Source organism: Phaethon aethereus, assembly GCF_964289735.1.
Source record: "Phaethon aethereus genome assembly, chromosome: Z".
In the NCBI taxonomy this organism is placed as follows: domain Eukaryota; kingdom Metazoa; phylum Chordata; class Aves; order Phaethontiformes; family Phaethontidae; genus Phaethon; species Phaethon aethereus.
In genome coordinates, this window is record NC_138577.1 from 59715062 (window position 1) to 59733309 (window position 18248).

Sequence of the window (18248 nt, forward strand, 5' to 3'; positions counted from 1 at the left end):
CTTTTGTTGTATTTTCTCTCCCCTGTCCAGTTGAGAAGGGGGAGTGAGGGCTTGGTGGGCAACTGGTGTCCAGCCAAAGTTAACTCACCACAACATAACCTTCCTGCTCCATGGGATTTCATTTTAGTTTCCCTAGTTCCAAATTTTTTATGTTCTGCACAAAAGAACAGCACTCTGGAATTTTCTTCATGTCTCCTAATTCAGTAAAAAGCTACAGAAGTTATCAGCTCACTTCTCTTTCTAATGGATTTCTTAATGTTTCCTTCTCTGTAGTTGCCAATTCTCAATTTTTGATATTTTTTTCTTTGAACTTAGTAAGATATCTCATTTCCTGGTGGTCTTGCCTGGTTAGTTGCCAACTACTCTCACTCTGTTCTATCAGGAGTTCCCACAATCCCATCACACTCTTACCTTTCTCAAGTAAACAAGACCCAGCTCTCCCAAACACTCCTATTACCTTGTGCTCCAGCTGATACTCATGGTAACATCTGAAAGCAAAAGCAGCAACACAGATGTGTGTCAGCCAGTACCTGTGACATATCCACACATCTCAGCAGTTTTCAGTTGTTCATCTAGCAGCTTAACAGCAAAAAATACCCATTTGAGTTCAAACTCTATTAGATACAGGAAAACTTTGAGAAAGAGGGCAAGTTACTCCAATTATACCCCATCTATATGGTCATTTTAAGTGACTAACTCCTTCTGACGGGGACTACTATTACCAGTATCTTTATATGACTGAACACATTACCACTTTTGCTTTTAACAAAGTCTTACCTCTCTCCACTCCAGAACAGAGGGCTCTCAGACTTACACAAAATGTATACACACAGATTTAAAAACATATATATAGTCTAGTTTACTTTTAGGTATATTTCAGTTGAAGTCAAGATCTCACGAAGTAGCGTGTGGAATGGGAAAAGAAGTATCTAAGTAGCCAGGTCAGCCAGCCCCAATAGCAAGTAATTAGCTAGTAGAGTTATATATTGTAAACAAGTTTCACAAAAGAACCCTGTAAAGTTTACAACGCATTCAACACATAAATCTAAGATGCCGTAGCGCCAGTTTCCTCCTCAGCAGTACCTCTTTTTATATCTTAAGTAATGCACTGAAGCAATTAGAAGTCAAGGAATGTGATCAGTGCTAAACTAATCTTTCAGAGATACAGAGGTGACTATTTTAGATACTGAGGTATGTAAGGTCATGTGCCTGCCTGTAAGCATCTCCACATGCACAGGGTGTTTGTTGCTAGCAGCAAAGAAACAACTGAATATACACAAGGCAAGAGAGAGTTAGAACCTAAAACACTAGATTTATCACCAGTTCTGCATAATTTGAACTCTCAAGCCTTCTTTGAGAGCATCAATATCCTAATAACAGTAATAATAGCAAGTGGGAAAACAGAGAATATTCAACAGAAATGTAAATGCATATTTAAAGTAGACTTTGAATGAACAAGAACCTTGTGACTTGTGAGATATCCGTCTTTGTTTCAGCACACTACCCTTTTTTCAGGGCTGCTCCTACCTCAACAGCCTCTGGGTCATCTCCAAAAGCAAAAGGAAGCCTTCTAAGTAACGTCTCTTAGTAATGAAGATCAGCCACTGGACTTTTGCAAGTCTACAGGAATAATGCCTCTTGCCTCATCCTTCCCAAATACATACCTCACGGTACAAGAGCACATGTGCCTGCTTTTAACATAGGCATAAACAGTGAAATCAACAAACACAGACCAACAGATCACAGATCAATTCTGTCTTCGTGATACTTGAATTTCAAAGTTGAAGCATGAGTGTTCGTGTTTGATGATGAGAATTATACCTACACTTCTGGAGACAGTAGAGCAAACCTTCTCCTGAAAACCTTCCTGCATCTACTCTGTTTCACAATATTTTCTGGCAAGTAATATCTGCATTGCCTGAGTGAGTAGAATTCAAGCTGTCACTACCCAAGTTTTTGCAACACAAAATATGCCATATCCAGAGCAAAACTCCAGGAGTTCAGACGTAACCAGAGATCAGACTGCCACATCTCTTTTTTATATATACACCAACCAAGACCCACTCCCCCTTCTTTTTGACTGTCATAAATTCATAAAAATAGCATTTGCTTCACGTGCAAAAGCCTTCCTTTTTAACACCATAAAAACAAAGTTCTGTGCCCAGCTTTGCCAGTGTTCATACAAAATTCTCACAGGGAATCCAAGCAGTTGGAGGAAGACAGCATTTGTTTACCAGAGGTCAGAATCACTTTCACATCCCAGAAACATGTCTCCCAGAGGCGTTTCTTCAACTTCAGCCTGCTAACTGTATTTTCCATTAACATCTCTGGGCAGCCTTATAGAACAAACACCTATGTGCCCCAGTTTCCCCTCTTCTAAGGCAATGTGATAGCTCTCACATTTTGATGCCACTGCTCCTATGATAACATAAGCAGCTCCAGTGGCCACAAGAATATTAATTATTAAGAATCTGCAAGAGGTGCAATTCAGCCCACTAAGGTATTTTTGCTCCACTTTGAAATTTGTTCCTTCAGCAATGGCCTTGAAAAGCACAAGTTTAATTGGGTTGGGATGTAGCAAAAGCAAGGAAAGAGTATGGAAAGCCATGAGATCAATCCAGGAAGCTCCTGCATGACTTGTGAAATGAGCTGAGGAGCACAAAATTTTTGAACACAAGGAGTAACACAACTAAGACAGCAAAAGTCAGACAAAGCAAGATTAAGGCATAAAACACGAATGTTTTGTAGGAAATCACCTCTTCATTTCATCACATAGACTGCCAGGACAAGGAGGCTGAAGCACTCCAAAAAGGCACCACATGAGACCACAACATGGATGGAAATTTCTTTTCAATACTAAACACAACTGTTGGGAACTTTGAATTTCAAACCTCTGTGAGCTGGTGGTCTACATAAGAGAACAGGAAAGTACATTTGGTAAGCAGTGATTCTCCAGGTGCACTGTGTCTATAACCCAAGAACAACAGGGTTATCAGACCAAAATGTTCTTATTGATGACTTACCCTGCTCCTCAGAACAGGACAAACTCTCCCAGAATGAGCATTTCAAAGTCACTTTCATGTCTGAGAAGACCATCTTTACCACTTCAGTTATACTGGTTAAGTTAGCATAGCATAACTTTCTAGCACAGACAAACCACAAGCAGTAACTCCAAAGATGCTGAATAGTAAATATCAAAGTATGTCAGTACACAAACATTCAATAACAGCCATCCCATCCATATTAAACAGTATTTAAGTATTTTCACCTATTGCTGTCTACAGAGATCATAATCTTTAGTGGTTATTCTAGGTCCTTCCTCTACAGAGATGCAATAAGCCTCAGCCAGCATTTCTTCCCCAAATTGTATAAATTCAAGATCTTTAGAAGATCAAAATTAAAAATAGTTCAGTAGGCAATCATTTTGGTAACTCTTTGTTGGACAATCTGCCTTAATTTGAAAATCCCTAGAGGCATAAAAGGTGTCCAAAACTTGACATGGTGCCTTGAAAACAAAGCTCTCCTGTACAGTGATAGAATGATTTCCTGTGTGTTACCTTCTGATGCAGACTGTTAAGACTTCTTTGCTACTCCCCTTTTTGTCACTATTAAACTTGAGGAAAAAAATCAAAAGGGTAAAACAGCAGAAAACGGAGAAACACAAAGGCAAGGAAGAACTAAGCTAATAGAACACTTTGTCTCTTTTGAGGCATCAGTCAAAAACAGAAAATGCAACAGGAAACAAACATTTGACCTAACACAGAAACATAATCTTAAAGAATAATAAATGAAACAAATGGCACAAGTCTTTGCTTTACAATGGTTTAAGGCCAAATTTTTCCCCAACATAACTGAAGACTCAAAAACTCCAGAAAATTCCAGTATCCTGTTTTGGCCTCACTGCCTGCCTTGCCACACCGCCTCCAAGCAGCTGGTTAACAAGAGATACAAGATGACAGTTCAGTTATTTGACACTTCAGTTATGAGAGACAGCCAGCATGGCTTCAGCAAGGACAAGTCCTGCCTGTCTGACCTAGTGGCCTTCTATGATGGAGTGACCACATAAGTGGACAAGGGAAGAGCTACCAATGCCATCTATCCAGACTTCTCTACAGCTTTTGACACAGTACCCTACAAAATCCTTCTGCCTAAATTGGGAGAGATACGGATTTCATGGATGGACTACTCGGTGGATGAGGAATTGGTTGGATGTTCGCATCCAGAGGGTAGTGGTCAACCGCTCGACGCCCAGATGGAGATCGGTGATGAGCGGTGCTCCTCAGGGGTCCTTAGAGGGACTAGTACTTTTTAATATCTTCATCAACGACGTAGAGAGTGGAATTGAATGCATCTTCAGCAAGTTTGGGATGATACCAAGCTGAGAGGTCCAGTTGACACACCTGAGGGACAGGACACCATCCAGAGGGACCTGGACAAGATCAATGTGATGACTCACATTGAGGCATGGGCCTGTGTGCATCTCATGAGGTTCAACAAGGCCAGGTGCAACATCTTGCACCTGGACGAGGGCAATGCCTGGTACCAATACAGGCTGGGAGATGAAGGGATTTAGAGCAGCCCTGCAGAGAAGGACCTGGGGGTACTGGTGGATAAAAAGCTGGACATGAGCCAGCAATGTGCACTCGCAGCCCAGGTGGCCAACTGTATCCTGGGCTGCATCAAAAGAAGTGTGGCCAGCAGGTCGAGGGAGGTGATTCTGCCCTTCTACTCTGCTCTAGTGAGACCCCACCTAGAGTACTGCGTCCAGCTCTGGAGCCCTCAGCACAAGACAGACATGGACCTGTTGGAGAGTGTCCAGAGGAGAGCCACAAAAATGATCCAAGGGATGGAACACCTTTTCTGTGAGGACAGGCTGAGAGAGTAGGGGTTGTTCAGCCTGGAGAAGAGAAAGCTCTGGGGAGACCTTATTACAGCCTTCCAGTACTTAAAGGGGGCTAAGAAGAAAGATGGTGACAGACTTTTTATCAGGGTCTGTTATGACAGGACAAGGGGTAATGCTTTTAAACTACAAGAGGGTAGATTTATAGTAGATCTAAGGAAGAAATTTTTCACAATGGAGGTGTGAAACAGTGGAGCAGGTTGCCCAGAGAGATGGTAGATGCCCCATCCCTGTAAACACTGAAGGTCAGGTTGGAAAAGGCTCTGAGGAACCTGATCTAGTTGAAGATGTCCCTGCTCATGGCAGGGGGCTTGGATGAGATGACCTTTAAAGGTCCCTTCCAACCCAAACTATTCTATGATTCTATGATTCAGTTAATTGACATTAAACAAATCCATAACAATATGGGCAACATGTTTACTTTAAAAATTCTTCTATGACACGGATGCTTTAAGAGTGATCCTCAAAAGAAATCAGTAATTACATGAGCAACAGAATTAATGAAAAATGGTTTTCATGGATTTTTGTGCTGTATTTTTATGTTCCCTCCTTGCAAGAACCCAGTTTCCCTCCAAACCCTTACAATTTCCGTTCCCTGTAATTCCTTTGTTTTGCCTAGTCCTTGATACCCTCCGCTCTTTCCTGTGTCCCTACAAGACAGACCATACACTGCAGCTGTTTGGAAGCAAATCACTGGCTATCTGCCCAGCAACTACCGAACAGAACAGCATCAGCTCCCTTGGTAGTGTTTTATTCAGGGGGCAGAGTAATTTATGTGCTACTTAAGCAGATTTCTTACAATTCTTTAAGAAATGAAAAGGCCTCCCTCAAGTCAGAAGCTATTTTCACAGAAACAGGGCTAAAAGCACAAGAATGACAAGGTTTACACAGAATGCCAACTTCACATTTACATGGGAAGACAACCTCAGGAGGTCACATACCAAAGGTTTTTTCTCTTTGCCTACTTTCTGCTATGTTCATGTTATGTTACTACCTAATTCTTGTTTGTACCATTTTTCCTTAAAAATACTATAGAAGACATACTCTAGTAGACTCATCACACCATAAATACTGGTTAGGTAAAGAATAACAGAAAAAGATGAATATGTCAATGAATATCTTTTATATGCTTTGTTTATTTGTACATATTTTACTCACATACCCTACAAGCTTGAAAAAACCCTCCCATTAATGAACAACACAACTCTCAATTCATTTATCTGACACCTTCTGAAGAAAGCATACCAAGTAAGACAGCAAAGACAAGACTCAACATCCTCTACCCCTCTAAGACTGAAAAAAGAAATAATTGAAGTGCACACTTTTGTCTGTCAGAAGAAAACAGACTGCTTGTATATAAACCACCAAGCAAATCAGTTAGGAAGAATTGTTGAGACACAGAAACATAGCTCTGCTTTCAGCACTACAAACAGCTATTGATGCTTTACCCAAAAGCATTTATAGACAAAATATCCATCGCAAAAGGTATTTTTGGGTGTGTGGGGAGGAAGTATGTTAAGATGACCATGGTGAAAAAATATCTCACAAGACAGACATGACACTTGTATGCCTAAGCAAATTGAGTTCTCACCACTGCTTCTGACCATCTGCAGCTAAAACAGTCCCAAATTACTGTTACTTCTCTGTTTACAGTGCCTGAAGGAGACATTCCTAAGCCAAGGGTAACATGCCCACTACTGCATTACAGAGTTACTCAGGTTGACAGAGACTGCTGGAGGTCACTTAAGCCAATCCCTGTGCTCAGACCAGGCCAATTTGAGCAGGCTACCCAGCACCTTGTCTGGCTGAGTTTTTAGTATCTCCCAAGTTGTAAATGCTATAATGTCTCCAGTTCTCTGCTCCAGTGCTTGACTACCTCCAGGGTGAAAAAAATTCTTCATAATATATGACCAGAAATTCATGTTTTCCAGCCCAAGTCCTATTCCCAGCCTCTTGCCCTACCAGCATGCGAGACCCTGGCTCTATCTTTTCTGCATCGTCCCATGAGGGAAGGGTAGAGAGCATTGAGCTCTCCCCTGAGCCATCTCTTTTGCAGGCTGTGAAACTTTTAAAAGCTCAATCTTTACTCATAGGTCACATGCTCCAGCTCCTGCATCATCTTTGTGTACTCAAGCAAACTCACACCACTAAGTCAGTATCTGCCTTTTCAGCAGAGCCACTACCCACCCATTCAGCCCCCAGCCTGATCTTTTGCACACAGTTATCTTGCCCCAGTGCAAGACTTTGCATTTGCCCTCGTTGAATGCCATGAGGTCTCCAATTCTCCAGCCTGTCAAGGTTCCTCTAAATAGCATACCTGCCACTCAGTATACTGACTGGTCCCCACAGCATGGTGTAATCTGTGATCTAGCTGAAGGACCTCTATTCCACAAGAGAGAGATGTTGTTCAGTAATGGGAGGTTTTTTCCAAGTTTGTAAGGTGACACCATCCTAGTCACTGCTGTCGTATCATTTTTACCATATTTCCCACTTTCATAGTTCTTCCCTAATCCCTTATGTTCACTATGCTCTTTTTAAAAAAAGCAGCCACAATGCAACAAATCCATTATTTTTGCTCAATGTTCAAATTCTTCATTATTAGTACTTTTTGTATCTTACTGCATAAAAGCAGAATCAATTAGATTTAAGTCCCAATCCCTCCTCCCCTTACGCTGCCCCCACAAAAGAAAAAAAAAGAGAGAGAGAGAGAGAGAAAAAAAAAAATCAATTTTTCCAGACTAGGAGTTAAGCAGCATGTTATAAATTTACAAACTGGCTAAAAGTTTTCTCCTGAGAACTCCAGTGCAAATTTCAGGATGTAACTGACTCAACCACTAGAATCAGAGTCATTCAGAATGGCCAAATTTTCCCACCCTTAGACTAATTTAAAATTAGGAAGAGAAAAATAAATTCTTTTAACATGTCACTAATCCAAAACTGTTGCAGATTATTGGTTTAAACAAGGATTTATATACACAGTTCTATGCCTTAGTATCATGGATGACCAACAAAAATATTACACAGACAGCAAGTTAAAGACCCTATGGGCACAAGAGACTGCCAATGTTTTAAAAATTTAATTAAGTTTTAGCAAAGAAAGGAATATTTTTCTTAGTGTCACTCCTGCAGTTTTTCAGTCCAACTCAATAGACCCCTATGAAGAACAATATCAAATAGTCTTGACTCCCACTTTCTTGAAGTATGCCACTGCAGCATGTACCAGTTTGCTGCTTTACTTCTTTACAAGCACAGTCACAGACTTCTTAAGTTTAAAGGCACTTCTCACACCAGTGGTTAAAAGCGTTCACTTGCAAGCATCCAGAAATCATAATGAATTTCTGAAACTGCTCATAAGTCTAACCTGTATCCAACCTCCAAAATCATCTGCAAAAACAATTTTCAGATCATACCATAAACAGTTTATGTACTCTTGCTCAAAAACACACACAAAGCACAAGGGTCATAGACTCCTGGGGCTTCTGAGCCAAAAACTTACTACTAAATCTGCACGAAAATTCTGCTGACTCCTGCTTGGCTTGCTGCCGTATCAACTTACAAACAGGAAAAAAGTAATGCCATGCGGATCTAACAGAAAGCCTGTATACACTAAAAATAGGCTGACAAACATGTTTTTAAGAGGAATAAAAAAAATCACTTAAAAATGGTGATCTGTCAGCAGGGAAAAAAAAAACAAACCACAATTCAGATCCTGCAAACATTTGCACATGCTCTTAAATGAAAGCAGAAGTACCCATGTGCCTAAAAACCATATCTTCACAGGGCAAGAACACAAGCAGATAGTAAATGTAAATCTTCAATGTTTTCACTCTGGAACCTGAACGTATGCCAGGTACAAAACAGCAAAAGACAAAGTGGGTATAGCTTTCAGCTGTGCTGAAAAAAACATGCAGCAAATGTTTTCAAACTATGTTCCAGTTCCTTGGTGCAGGTTCAATCATACAGCACTCGTGCTTTTCCATGTATTCTCCAACAGACACAACTGTTCTATATACACAGTTAACATTACTAGCCATACTTGGTGGTTTAATAGCCTCTCCCCAGGCTCTGATACAAATAGAAGTAATGTGAACAAATACTGTGTATGGCATTTAGCAATTTTTAAACTATTTAAGGGTAGTCTTCCAAACAGGTGCTTTTCCAGGTATGCAGATTATGAAGTATTTTAATAAGATTCATCAAATTCATACTTCACTGCTCAATAGACAGACTGGCAAAAAACATGTAACATAAATAACAACCTTCCTCCTGCCCTTCTTAAAAAAAAAAAAGTGTGCCCTGGAGCACAAATTAGGAGTATTACAGAAAAAAGTGCAATTCCCTTATTCATAAAGGATATCGAAAACAACCATGAACACCTTTTAACAGTGTAAGTAATGTTCATTTTGAAAGGCTGCATACTCTTTGTGCTACAGTTGTGTGCATTATACAAAAGAACAAAACTTCAATGAAAGACTTAAGTAAGCTTTTCTGATTCCCCCCCCCAATTAAAGTGATGGAGTATGTCTTCTTTTAAGATTATCATTTCCCATTTGGGATTGTCCCAGATGCTGGTGACCAAATGCTTAGAGTTGTCAGCTGTGAAATACTACAATGTTTCACTGAAGGCTGGTTATTACAACAACCCATGTCCAAGAAAACCACACCAGCTGCTGGACAATGCAGCAAGCAATATAGATTATTTGTGTGGATGCAGAAAACCAGTCATTACAAAAGAAATTAGAGAAATGTCTTGACATACTTTACCACCATCAGACTGATCACAGATGTTACTTTTTCATAGATCATGGCTGCAAAGGACTTGCATGAGAGAGAGGATGCAGAGGCTCAACCTAAACAGCGATGTCACTGATAATGGCAACAGCAAATCAGAAGCTTAGAGCTGGGATGACAGGCTCTCCACTGAGAAAGGTCTAGGGAAGTGTGTTTTAAGAATGAACATCTGGAGCACATGTGTGCATTTGAGAAGCTTAGAAAACAAAAACACTGTACATTGTGCTTGCTTAAAATACTTCTGAAAAATATCTATCACTTCCCATTTAAAAAACCACTTCCTGCATCTTTCCCTAAACAAAGCAAAGTACACATTATTTGCTCTACATTACATATCAAGTAAAATAAAGCTTCCTTCTGGAAGTTAACTCATCAGAGCACAAGAACAACAGTATTTTTCCCCCCAGAAATGGAGACTGTTTTCCTCATTCAGGGAATTCTAACAACGAAACACTTACTGTACTTCATATACGCCAATAAGAAAAAAAATAGTTTAGAGCAAGCATAGAAGAATGCAACCAGATGTTTAAAATAAAAAGGCACCAAAAAACACCTCCCAAAACACAACAAACCAAACAAAACCCAGGAAAACAGAAATGGGAGAAAGTAGCACCATCATATTTGAATATTCATGCAAAGGGAGGTCCCGCTGCAAACTTCCTAAGATGCTCTCTGACATTTTGGTACTCTACCTTCTTGTTATCCTGTCCACATCTTTCATCACATTAACACTGACAACTCTTATATTTAAATGACATACCTCCATCTGAACTTCTGATATGAAGCAGATGCCATAGGAGAGACCACTTAAAATACCGGATATGCAAGAACTAAGGAAAAAAAAGCTGCAATGCTACTGGCTGAAAAACATTTAAAGCCTATCTTTTCTCAGTAAAAAAACACGGGTCAAAAAGATTCTATGCACGTGTGGATTTCATTTTGCCAAGATAATCTGTGGGTGAAAAAAAGGGCTATATAAGCAGCAAAACTAAATATAAACAGTCAAGAGAAAAAAAAACCCTCTTCATATTTTAATTGAGCACAGTTTTTCCAAGAATTTACTGTGTTCACAATGATGTTTATTATTATTCTTTAAAGCAATTTCTCGTTTTAACCTTTTTGTGACAGGGCAAACATACTCTCAAACTATGTTGAGAAGAGTGTTGACTTTTCAGTGTGTACACCCATCTGAAAGCATGGGTGAAGCAGTGAGATTACGAAGCACTGAGAGAACAAAATCCACTCTAATGCTTAACTTCTTTTCTGTAGTAATTTCATCTTGGAAAAAATAGCTCAAAAATAAAATGGCACATACAATGTCCCTGGGATGCCAACTTCATATGGATATAAAAATGCAAACATTGTAACATTGTCATTAAATACAGAAAAATTACACACACATATACACATATAAGTATACCTGTAATTTTTCATGACACTCCTCTTTGAACTGAGACTGTACTGCACATTGAATCATCAATTATCTGTTATTAGTTACTTTAACTGAGATGAAACCATCAGTTTCAAAGCCAGATGAACTCTAACCAAAAATGTACACGACATCAGACCTAAATTGCTTTTCAGCTGTAAATCCGTACCATCTTCACTAATGCCTGTGGAGTGACACCAGTAGTAAAATAAACACACATATCTAACACTTTCCCTCTTAATGAAAATCTCTCCCACAATTTCTAGGCAATTAACAATTTTAGACAAGGCAGTAGCTAACAAAGGACATGTAAGTTTACAAGCCAAATCAATTGCCAGCTATATTGCAGCTCTGTTTTGCTGTGTAGCCTCCCAAATTCACGGTCCTTCTGACAGCTGAAGGAACAGTTCCAGTTCGACATCCAGTTCAAATCAACACATACTGGCAATAATTGGTATCTTGATGGATTAGACCAAAAGGATAATTTAGATTATTTCATAAGCAGATGTTGCAAAGTAGAGCACGCATTTCAAAATTAAATGCTTGTCTCTGGTCTTTTTCCTATTATTAAACTGAAATTTCTACTGTAGAGACAATTTGGAATTTTCATTCCTGTGCTCCTGCATATTTTACATTTGAATATGCCAGTATAAACAAAGACAAAGTTGTTCATACTACAAGAACTACAATTAAAAGATCTGCTTTTTTTAAAATTTTATTAATTTTTCTTAAAATAATTTTATCTCAGTCGCACACCATCTTTAAATACTTAAGTCGGGGGGAAATACCAACATTTGCTAGCATTCACCTGAGCTGCTTGGTGCTGGCATGCAAAAAGCATACCTCCAAAATAACTTCATTCGGTACATTTATGGCATAGAACAATTCTGGGCCATAAATTTATAATTTCCAGTTCATGTAAGGACTACCTATTAATTTACCAAAGAAAGTCAAAGTGAAATAAAAAATAAAGTGACAGAGTAGTCACAGAGAATGACTTCAAATGAATGTACAACATCTGAAACTAATTGTTAAGGAAGTAGATTTGCATTTATTTCCCAAATTAATCACATAAATATACAACTTACTTCTGCGATAACAAAATTCTTTAAATAAACATTCAATGTCTGCTAACATTAATTCCATGATTACTACAATCTACTCAGAGTACAACTACTGTATGTATAAACCAAAGCCTTCTATCTTCCTTTATAATCCAAAACCAGCAAAAACAACACACCAACATTATAATAAATCTGAGATACTAAAGAAAATTACAATCTAGTGTCCAAGACAGATTAGTTCTACCAACAAACATGTAAAGTAACATGTTTACAATATTGTGGTAATTCTAACCAAGAAGCATCACCAAGCCACTTCTTTACTTATGAACACCTCACTTTAACTAAATTAAAATAAAGGTGCTTGCAATACTAGTTTCTGGTTTGTTTTTTGTTTGTTTGTTTTTAATCTATCAAAGTCAATCACAACTCTTGAAAATCATCCACATACTGAATGTGCTTCACTTGTTCTTACTAAGAATTTGTCTTTCCATCTTGCTTTATTTTACACAGTTATATAGCTGTGAAGGCATCACCATGACATAAATCAGAAAACTCATATCTATCTCCTGGCATGCCAGAATTAAGTATAACACTCAATGTAAGCCACAGTAACTGCTTTCCAGTTTGACAACAAAACCACACATAACATGCATAGATGGTATAACCATGCACAACTGCTAAAGGCACAAAAGCATAAATATGCTGATCTGTTGAACATACAAGGAGGTTTAGTACTTCTGTTACAACTGCTTAGCATATACTGCATTAGGCAAAATCACTATGAATTCAAACAGCTTTCTACTGCATTTAATCAATACATTAATACTATCTTTACAAGCAAGTCCACTCCCTCACATTCCGCAGTTATGTTTAAAAACTGGCACTGATGCTTTTATCAGCAGTGTCAGCTTCTTCAAACTGAAAGGCTTAGCAGATTCCTAGTTATCTGCCTAAATAAGCACTTACCATTACTCCTCTTAACAATATTTCCTGATAGGACTTAGCCTTATGTGCATCTTAAACAATAATTTTAAAGTTATTCTAACTAAAGACTTTGCAACATCAGGAGTACAAGCAATAATAATTAAATTTAGCAGAGTTTACCAGACAACTTCCAAAAAACATATGCATAACAAAGATGTTTAAGAGAAAAGTTGCTTTCACCAGCTATAGACATTACACTAGTGTCTTAATGTATTGGGTATCCATGGCAAGGTTTTGGTAGCGGGGCAGGGGGGAGTTGCAGATGTGGCTTCTGTGAGAAGCTGATAGAAGCTTCCTCTGTGTCCAGTAGAGTCAATGCCAGCTGACCAAGAAAGACCCACCACTGGCCAAAGTTGAGCCCATCAGCGATGGTGGTAGCGCCTCTGGGATAACAGAGTTAAGAAAGGGGGAGAAAAAAGGGCACACAGCAACTGCAGACAGAGAGAGGAGTGACAATATGTGAAACAACTCTGCAGACACCAAGATCAGTGAAGAAGGAGGGGGAGGAGGTCCTCCAGGTGCTGGAGCAGAGATTTCCCTGCAGCCCACAGTGAAGTCCATGGTGAGGCAGGCTGTCTCCCTGCAGGCCACGGCAGTCCACAGTGGAGCAGTGGATATCTCTCCACCTGCAGCCCGTGGAGGACCCCACACCAGAGCAGATGGATGCTTGAAGGAGGCTATGACCCCATGGGAAGCCCATGCTGGAGCAGGTTTGCTGGCAGGACTTGTGACTCCGCAGGGGACCCACGCTGGAGCAGTCTGTTCCTGAAAGACTGCACCCCATGGAAGGGACCCAGACTGGAGCAGTTTGTGAAGCACTGAAGCCTGTGGGAAGGACTCACGTCTGAGAAGTTCATGGAGGACTGTCTCCCGTGGGAGAGACTTACACACTGGAGCAGGCGAAGAGTGTGAGGATTCCTCCCCCTGAGGAGGAAGGGGCTGCAGAAACAACATGTGATGAACTGACTGCAACTCCCATTCCCTGTCCCCCTGTGCTGCTCAAGGCCAAGTGGGGAGATAGAGAAAAAACAGGAGCGAAGATGAGCACAGGAAGAAGGGAGCGATGGGGGGAAAGTGTTTTGGTTTTAGTTCTCATTATCTCTACCCTGATTTGATTCATAATAAATTAAACTAATTTTTCCCCAAGTCGAGTCTGTTTTCCCTGCGATGGTAATTGCTGAATGATCTCTCCATGTCCTTATCTCGACTCACAAGCTTTTCATTACATTTTCGCTCCACTGTCCAGCTGAGAAGGGGAATGGTAGAGCAGCTTTAGTGGGCACCTGGTGTCTAGCCAAGGTCAACCCACCACACTTAAGTACACTGCAACTTTCAAAAGCCATCTTTCCTCCCAAATGCTGCAAAACCTAAGAATGTTAACATAGACCTTACAAAAAAGGTCTAAGAATTTCCACTATGGACACACTTTTATTTTCCTAGATGACAACCTTGCCTCTAGGTGGGTTTCTTTTTCACTGAGGAGATTCATGTACCCCAGCAGAGGCAAAGTACTTTATGGAAGGTGAATTGCCTCTTAAGATCAGGACCAATTTCCTGAATGAAACAAAGGATCAGCTCTTCAGTGCAGCATTTACTAGTCCAGTAGTCTTTCATTAATTTAACAGCAGAGACTTTCTCCTCTGTTGACACACACTGGCAGAAAAATACAAAAGAAACAACAACAACAAAAAAACCCCAGAAGAACCAGCCATCACTAAACATTTTTCTGCTGGGGGAAAAGAAATAAGCAAATATTCTCTCAACCTTGCTTGTAACATACAGTAATTTCACAAGACCCTCATGTTTGAAGATCAGATCTCAATACAGTTTTTTATCAAACGTTAGTATATTGGGACCACCAATATGACAACCAACTGCTTTCAAGAGCTCGATTAAGAGGATGCTCAGCAAAACAATCCAAGTTTGGCCCTGATGCAAGAGTTTGGTACATTATTTTCCCCTCTGGTGGCAAATATTTGAATGAAACAGGTAGACTTTCACAAAGAATAAGTCTTTCCCTTTGGAGAAAACAAAATACGTTTCTCATCCCCAATCTAGAAATCTCATGGATTTGTCTCTAAATTATGACATCATCTCAAAATTCAAAGATTAATCAGAGGTCATACTACATGAAAACATTTTATGTATTTTTGAGATGACTAACAATGAAAGATTCACCTGCTACTGTGACTTAAATATACTGTAAAACTTAATCATTTAACTTGGGCATCTGCAAGACCTCTTTTGAGCAAACTGTTTCTGACTATTCTAGTCACCATTAAGCACAGGACTTTTAAGCACAGGATCTGTGCTAGTGAATACCAAAACTTCAGGAAAAACACAAAAAGCCCCCTCCCTTTTTGGAGGAGAAAAAGCGCAGCATTCCTAATCCAACAACAAGGCCTGTGATTAATTTATTATATGGTAAAGGTTACAGTTCTCTTCTCCACCAAGATTTGCCAAATCATGGGAAATACAAAAGCTTGTATCTCACAATAGTAGCATACTATGTCAATTTGTTTATCGGACTATTAAGAGTCTGGGAAGGTTAGGAGAGGTTTTGAGATCAGACTTTAAGATAAGGTTATCATCTACATCAAGAATGTCCAAGCAATTCTAAAACAAAAAGTTGAAATACAGTTTCATCATGTAAATCTCCATTTCTAGATCACCCATGTTGGAAGAATATTTTTCTCCTATATATTTTATTTGGAAGGCCTAAATAGCTAGAAAGGAGAGACTGATCTTCCCCATATGCTGTGTGGTCTCAGCACACAGGAAAAGCTATTTTTGAGCTATGTAATACAATTCAAAGGTAAAAATTCAAGTTCTTCCTCAACTTTCTGCATCATAATCCTTTAATAAGCTGTCAACCACAGACTTGAAGAGGAACTTCCCTATAAGACCTACTTCATTTCAGAGCAAGATTTACATCAGTATAAACACCCATACTGCAGACTCCTGTAAATCATCCAAGCGAGTCCCCAAGACATGAGCACCACTAAAAAGACATTCTAAGACTAATTAGGTATCTCATTCATTCACCCTCCAGGCCCAAAGAACAATGTCTTGTTTTCTGTTGTTCTCACATACCACTTCCTAATTACTAAGCTTCATATATACATAAACAGTTTCATTTTTGCTGCCAAACAACAGCTTAGGAAAACATCTAAGGCCCCAGTCCTGAAACCACAAACTGTTGTTTAAATTTAAGCATGTGGGAAAGCACATCAACCCAGATGTTGGGACCTCAGTCCTAAAAATATCATAGTTCCAGGACAAGTGAACCACATGCCCAGAAGACTTCCTCAGGGAGACCCTACTGCAGGCTGTTTCTAACAGGAAACTCAAGGACACGTTTAAGGTGCATCTGTTGATCTGGGGTTCCCACAGAGGCAGCCTGACTTTCGAAGCATTTTTCAGCTACACGCAGGAACTTGAGGTGACCCGCCACTGTAAACCGTGGATTCTCACTGATACCGGCAGCCCGGTGCGAGGGGCAGCGCCTGTTTCATGGACACAATCCACACCCCCCCCAAAAAAACACCTTTCAGGAGTGCGGCGCAGCGGGCGCCTTGCGGAGCCCGTCAGCAGGTTGCAGGCCGGCGACCGCTGCAAGGACGGAGAGCGGGAGGAGGGAGGGAGGACAAGAGGAAGCAGGGAAGGAGAGAGAGAGAGAGAGAGAGGGAGGAAGGAAGGGAGGAAGGGAAAGAAGGAGGAAGGGAGGACAGGGCCGGCCAGGCCCCGGCGCTGCCGAGGGCACACCAAAAGCTCGCACGAGACGCGGCCAACCGCCACCGCGAGGGCGAGCAAGCACGGACGTACAACGCAGCGCAACCCCTCCGGCTGCACGGGCGGTCCACAGACTGGGGTGCAGGGCGCGGAACCGCTAGCAGCCTTACGGCGACCGGAGGCGACACCCCCAGCCCCAGCATCGCGGGCCGCCCGCGCTTCACAACGCCGCATCCCGACCAGAGGGGAAGAAGCCATCGCCGCGCCAGCCACCGACGCGCAAGAGGGGGCGGGCGCGCCGCGGCAGCCCCCGGACACCCCCGTGGCTCGCCGGACGACACAAGGCCTGTCGGCAGCTGTCGTGACTTGGCTCGCTGTGCTGTGACCGGTGGGAGTTTCTCCTCCGTCCCGTCCCGTTGACAGTGTCCCACCCGGGACACGGATCCGCCGGGGCGGCCGCGATTCAGGGCGCTGCGGAGGACAACTTCGAGACGGTTCGGGCCGGCTGCGCTCCCGGGCGGTGGTGGGACGTCCAGAGCTACTCCCCGTCCTACGGGGCCCTTTTCCTGCTCACCTGGTGGCGGGCCTCTAGCGCCCGGGGCGGCGCGGGGTGCGCTGTGGCCGGCGGGGCTACCCCGGCCCTGGCTGCACGCTCCCGGCTCCGGCAGGTTTGGCCCGTGGAGGGGTGGCGGCGGTAAGCGAGCGGCACCGCCGCTCATGGCGAGTCCGGGGAAGGCGAAGCGGGAGCGCGCGCGGCTCCTGGGGGGTGCCGGGAGGAGGCAGGCAGGCGAGGGGAAGGCGGAGGCAGTGGCCTCGGCAGCGGGGGAGGAGGCAGCGGAGGCGTGGGGCGGCGGAGGGAAGGAGGAGAAGGAAGGCAGGAAGGGGGCGGCGGAAGAAGCCACCCATTTCCCTTGCCGGCACGCCTCGTCGGCCTGGCGGGGAGGCAACTCGCCGCCGCTCTCCTCACCGCGGGGAGCGGCGCCGCGATCCCGTCGGCGGGCGAAGGCGAAGAAGCAGGCGTCGGACTGCGCCCCGCGCAGCGCTGAGCGAGCGGCGACCGGCATCGCTCGCTCCGGCCAGCCGGCGGCGCCTGCCTCCCCGCGAGCAGCCCCGCCGCGGGGACGGAGGAGCGGTCAGCGCCAGCGGAGACACGTGGGTGGCATGGGCGGCGTGGGCAGTCTCCAGCTGGCGCGCAGCCCTCAGCCGGGCAGAGGAGGCTGCTGCCGAGCTGTGCCAGCCGCCCCAAGGGAGAAGCTACCACCGCCGCCCGGCTCGCTGCCGAGGAGGAGGAAGTTTCCCCGCCTGCTTCCTTCCTTCCTCCCTTCCTCCGCCCCGGCCCGACTCCAGC

At 42.5% G+C, this 18248-nt stretch overlaps 1 protein-coding gene across 1 annotated transcript in view; it reads right to left on the reverse strand.

The window, feature by feature from the left end:
- The window catches only part of LOC309415590 (E3 ubiquitin-protein ligase RNF38), a gene marked incomplete at both ends in the record, with an annotated part of 122612 nt that extends 104648 nt beyond the window's left edge, over positions 1–17964 (reverse strand). Inside the window, one exon of the mRNA XM_082013139.1 lies at positions 17475–17964. Within this exon, the coding sequence (XP_081869265.1) occupies positions 17475–17964 (490 nt within the window). The remainder of the gene's footprint in view (positions 1–17474) is intronic.
- Positions 17965–18248: the final 284 nt, after the last annotated feature.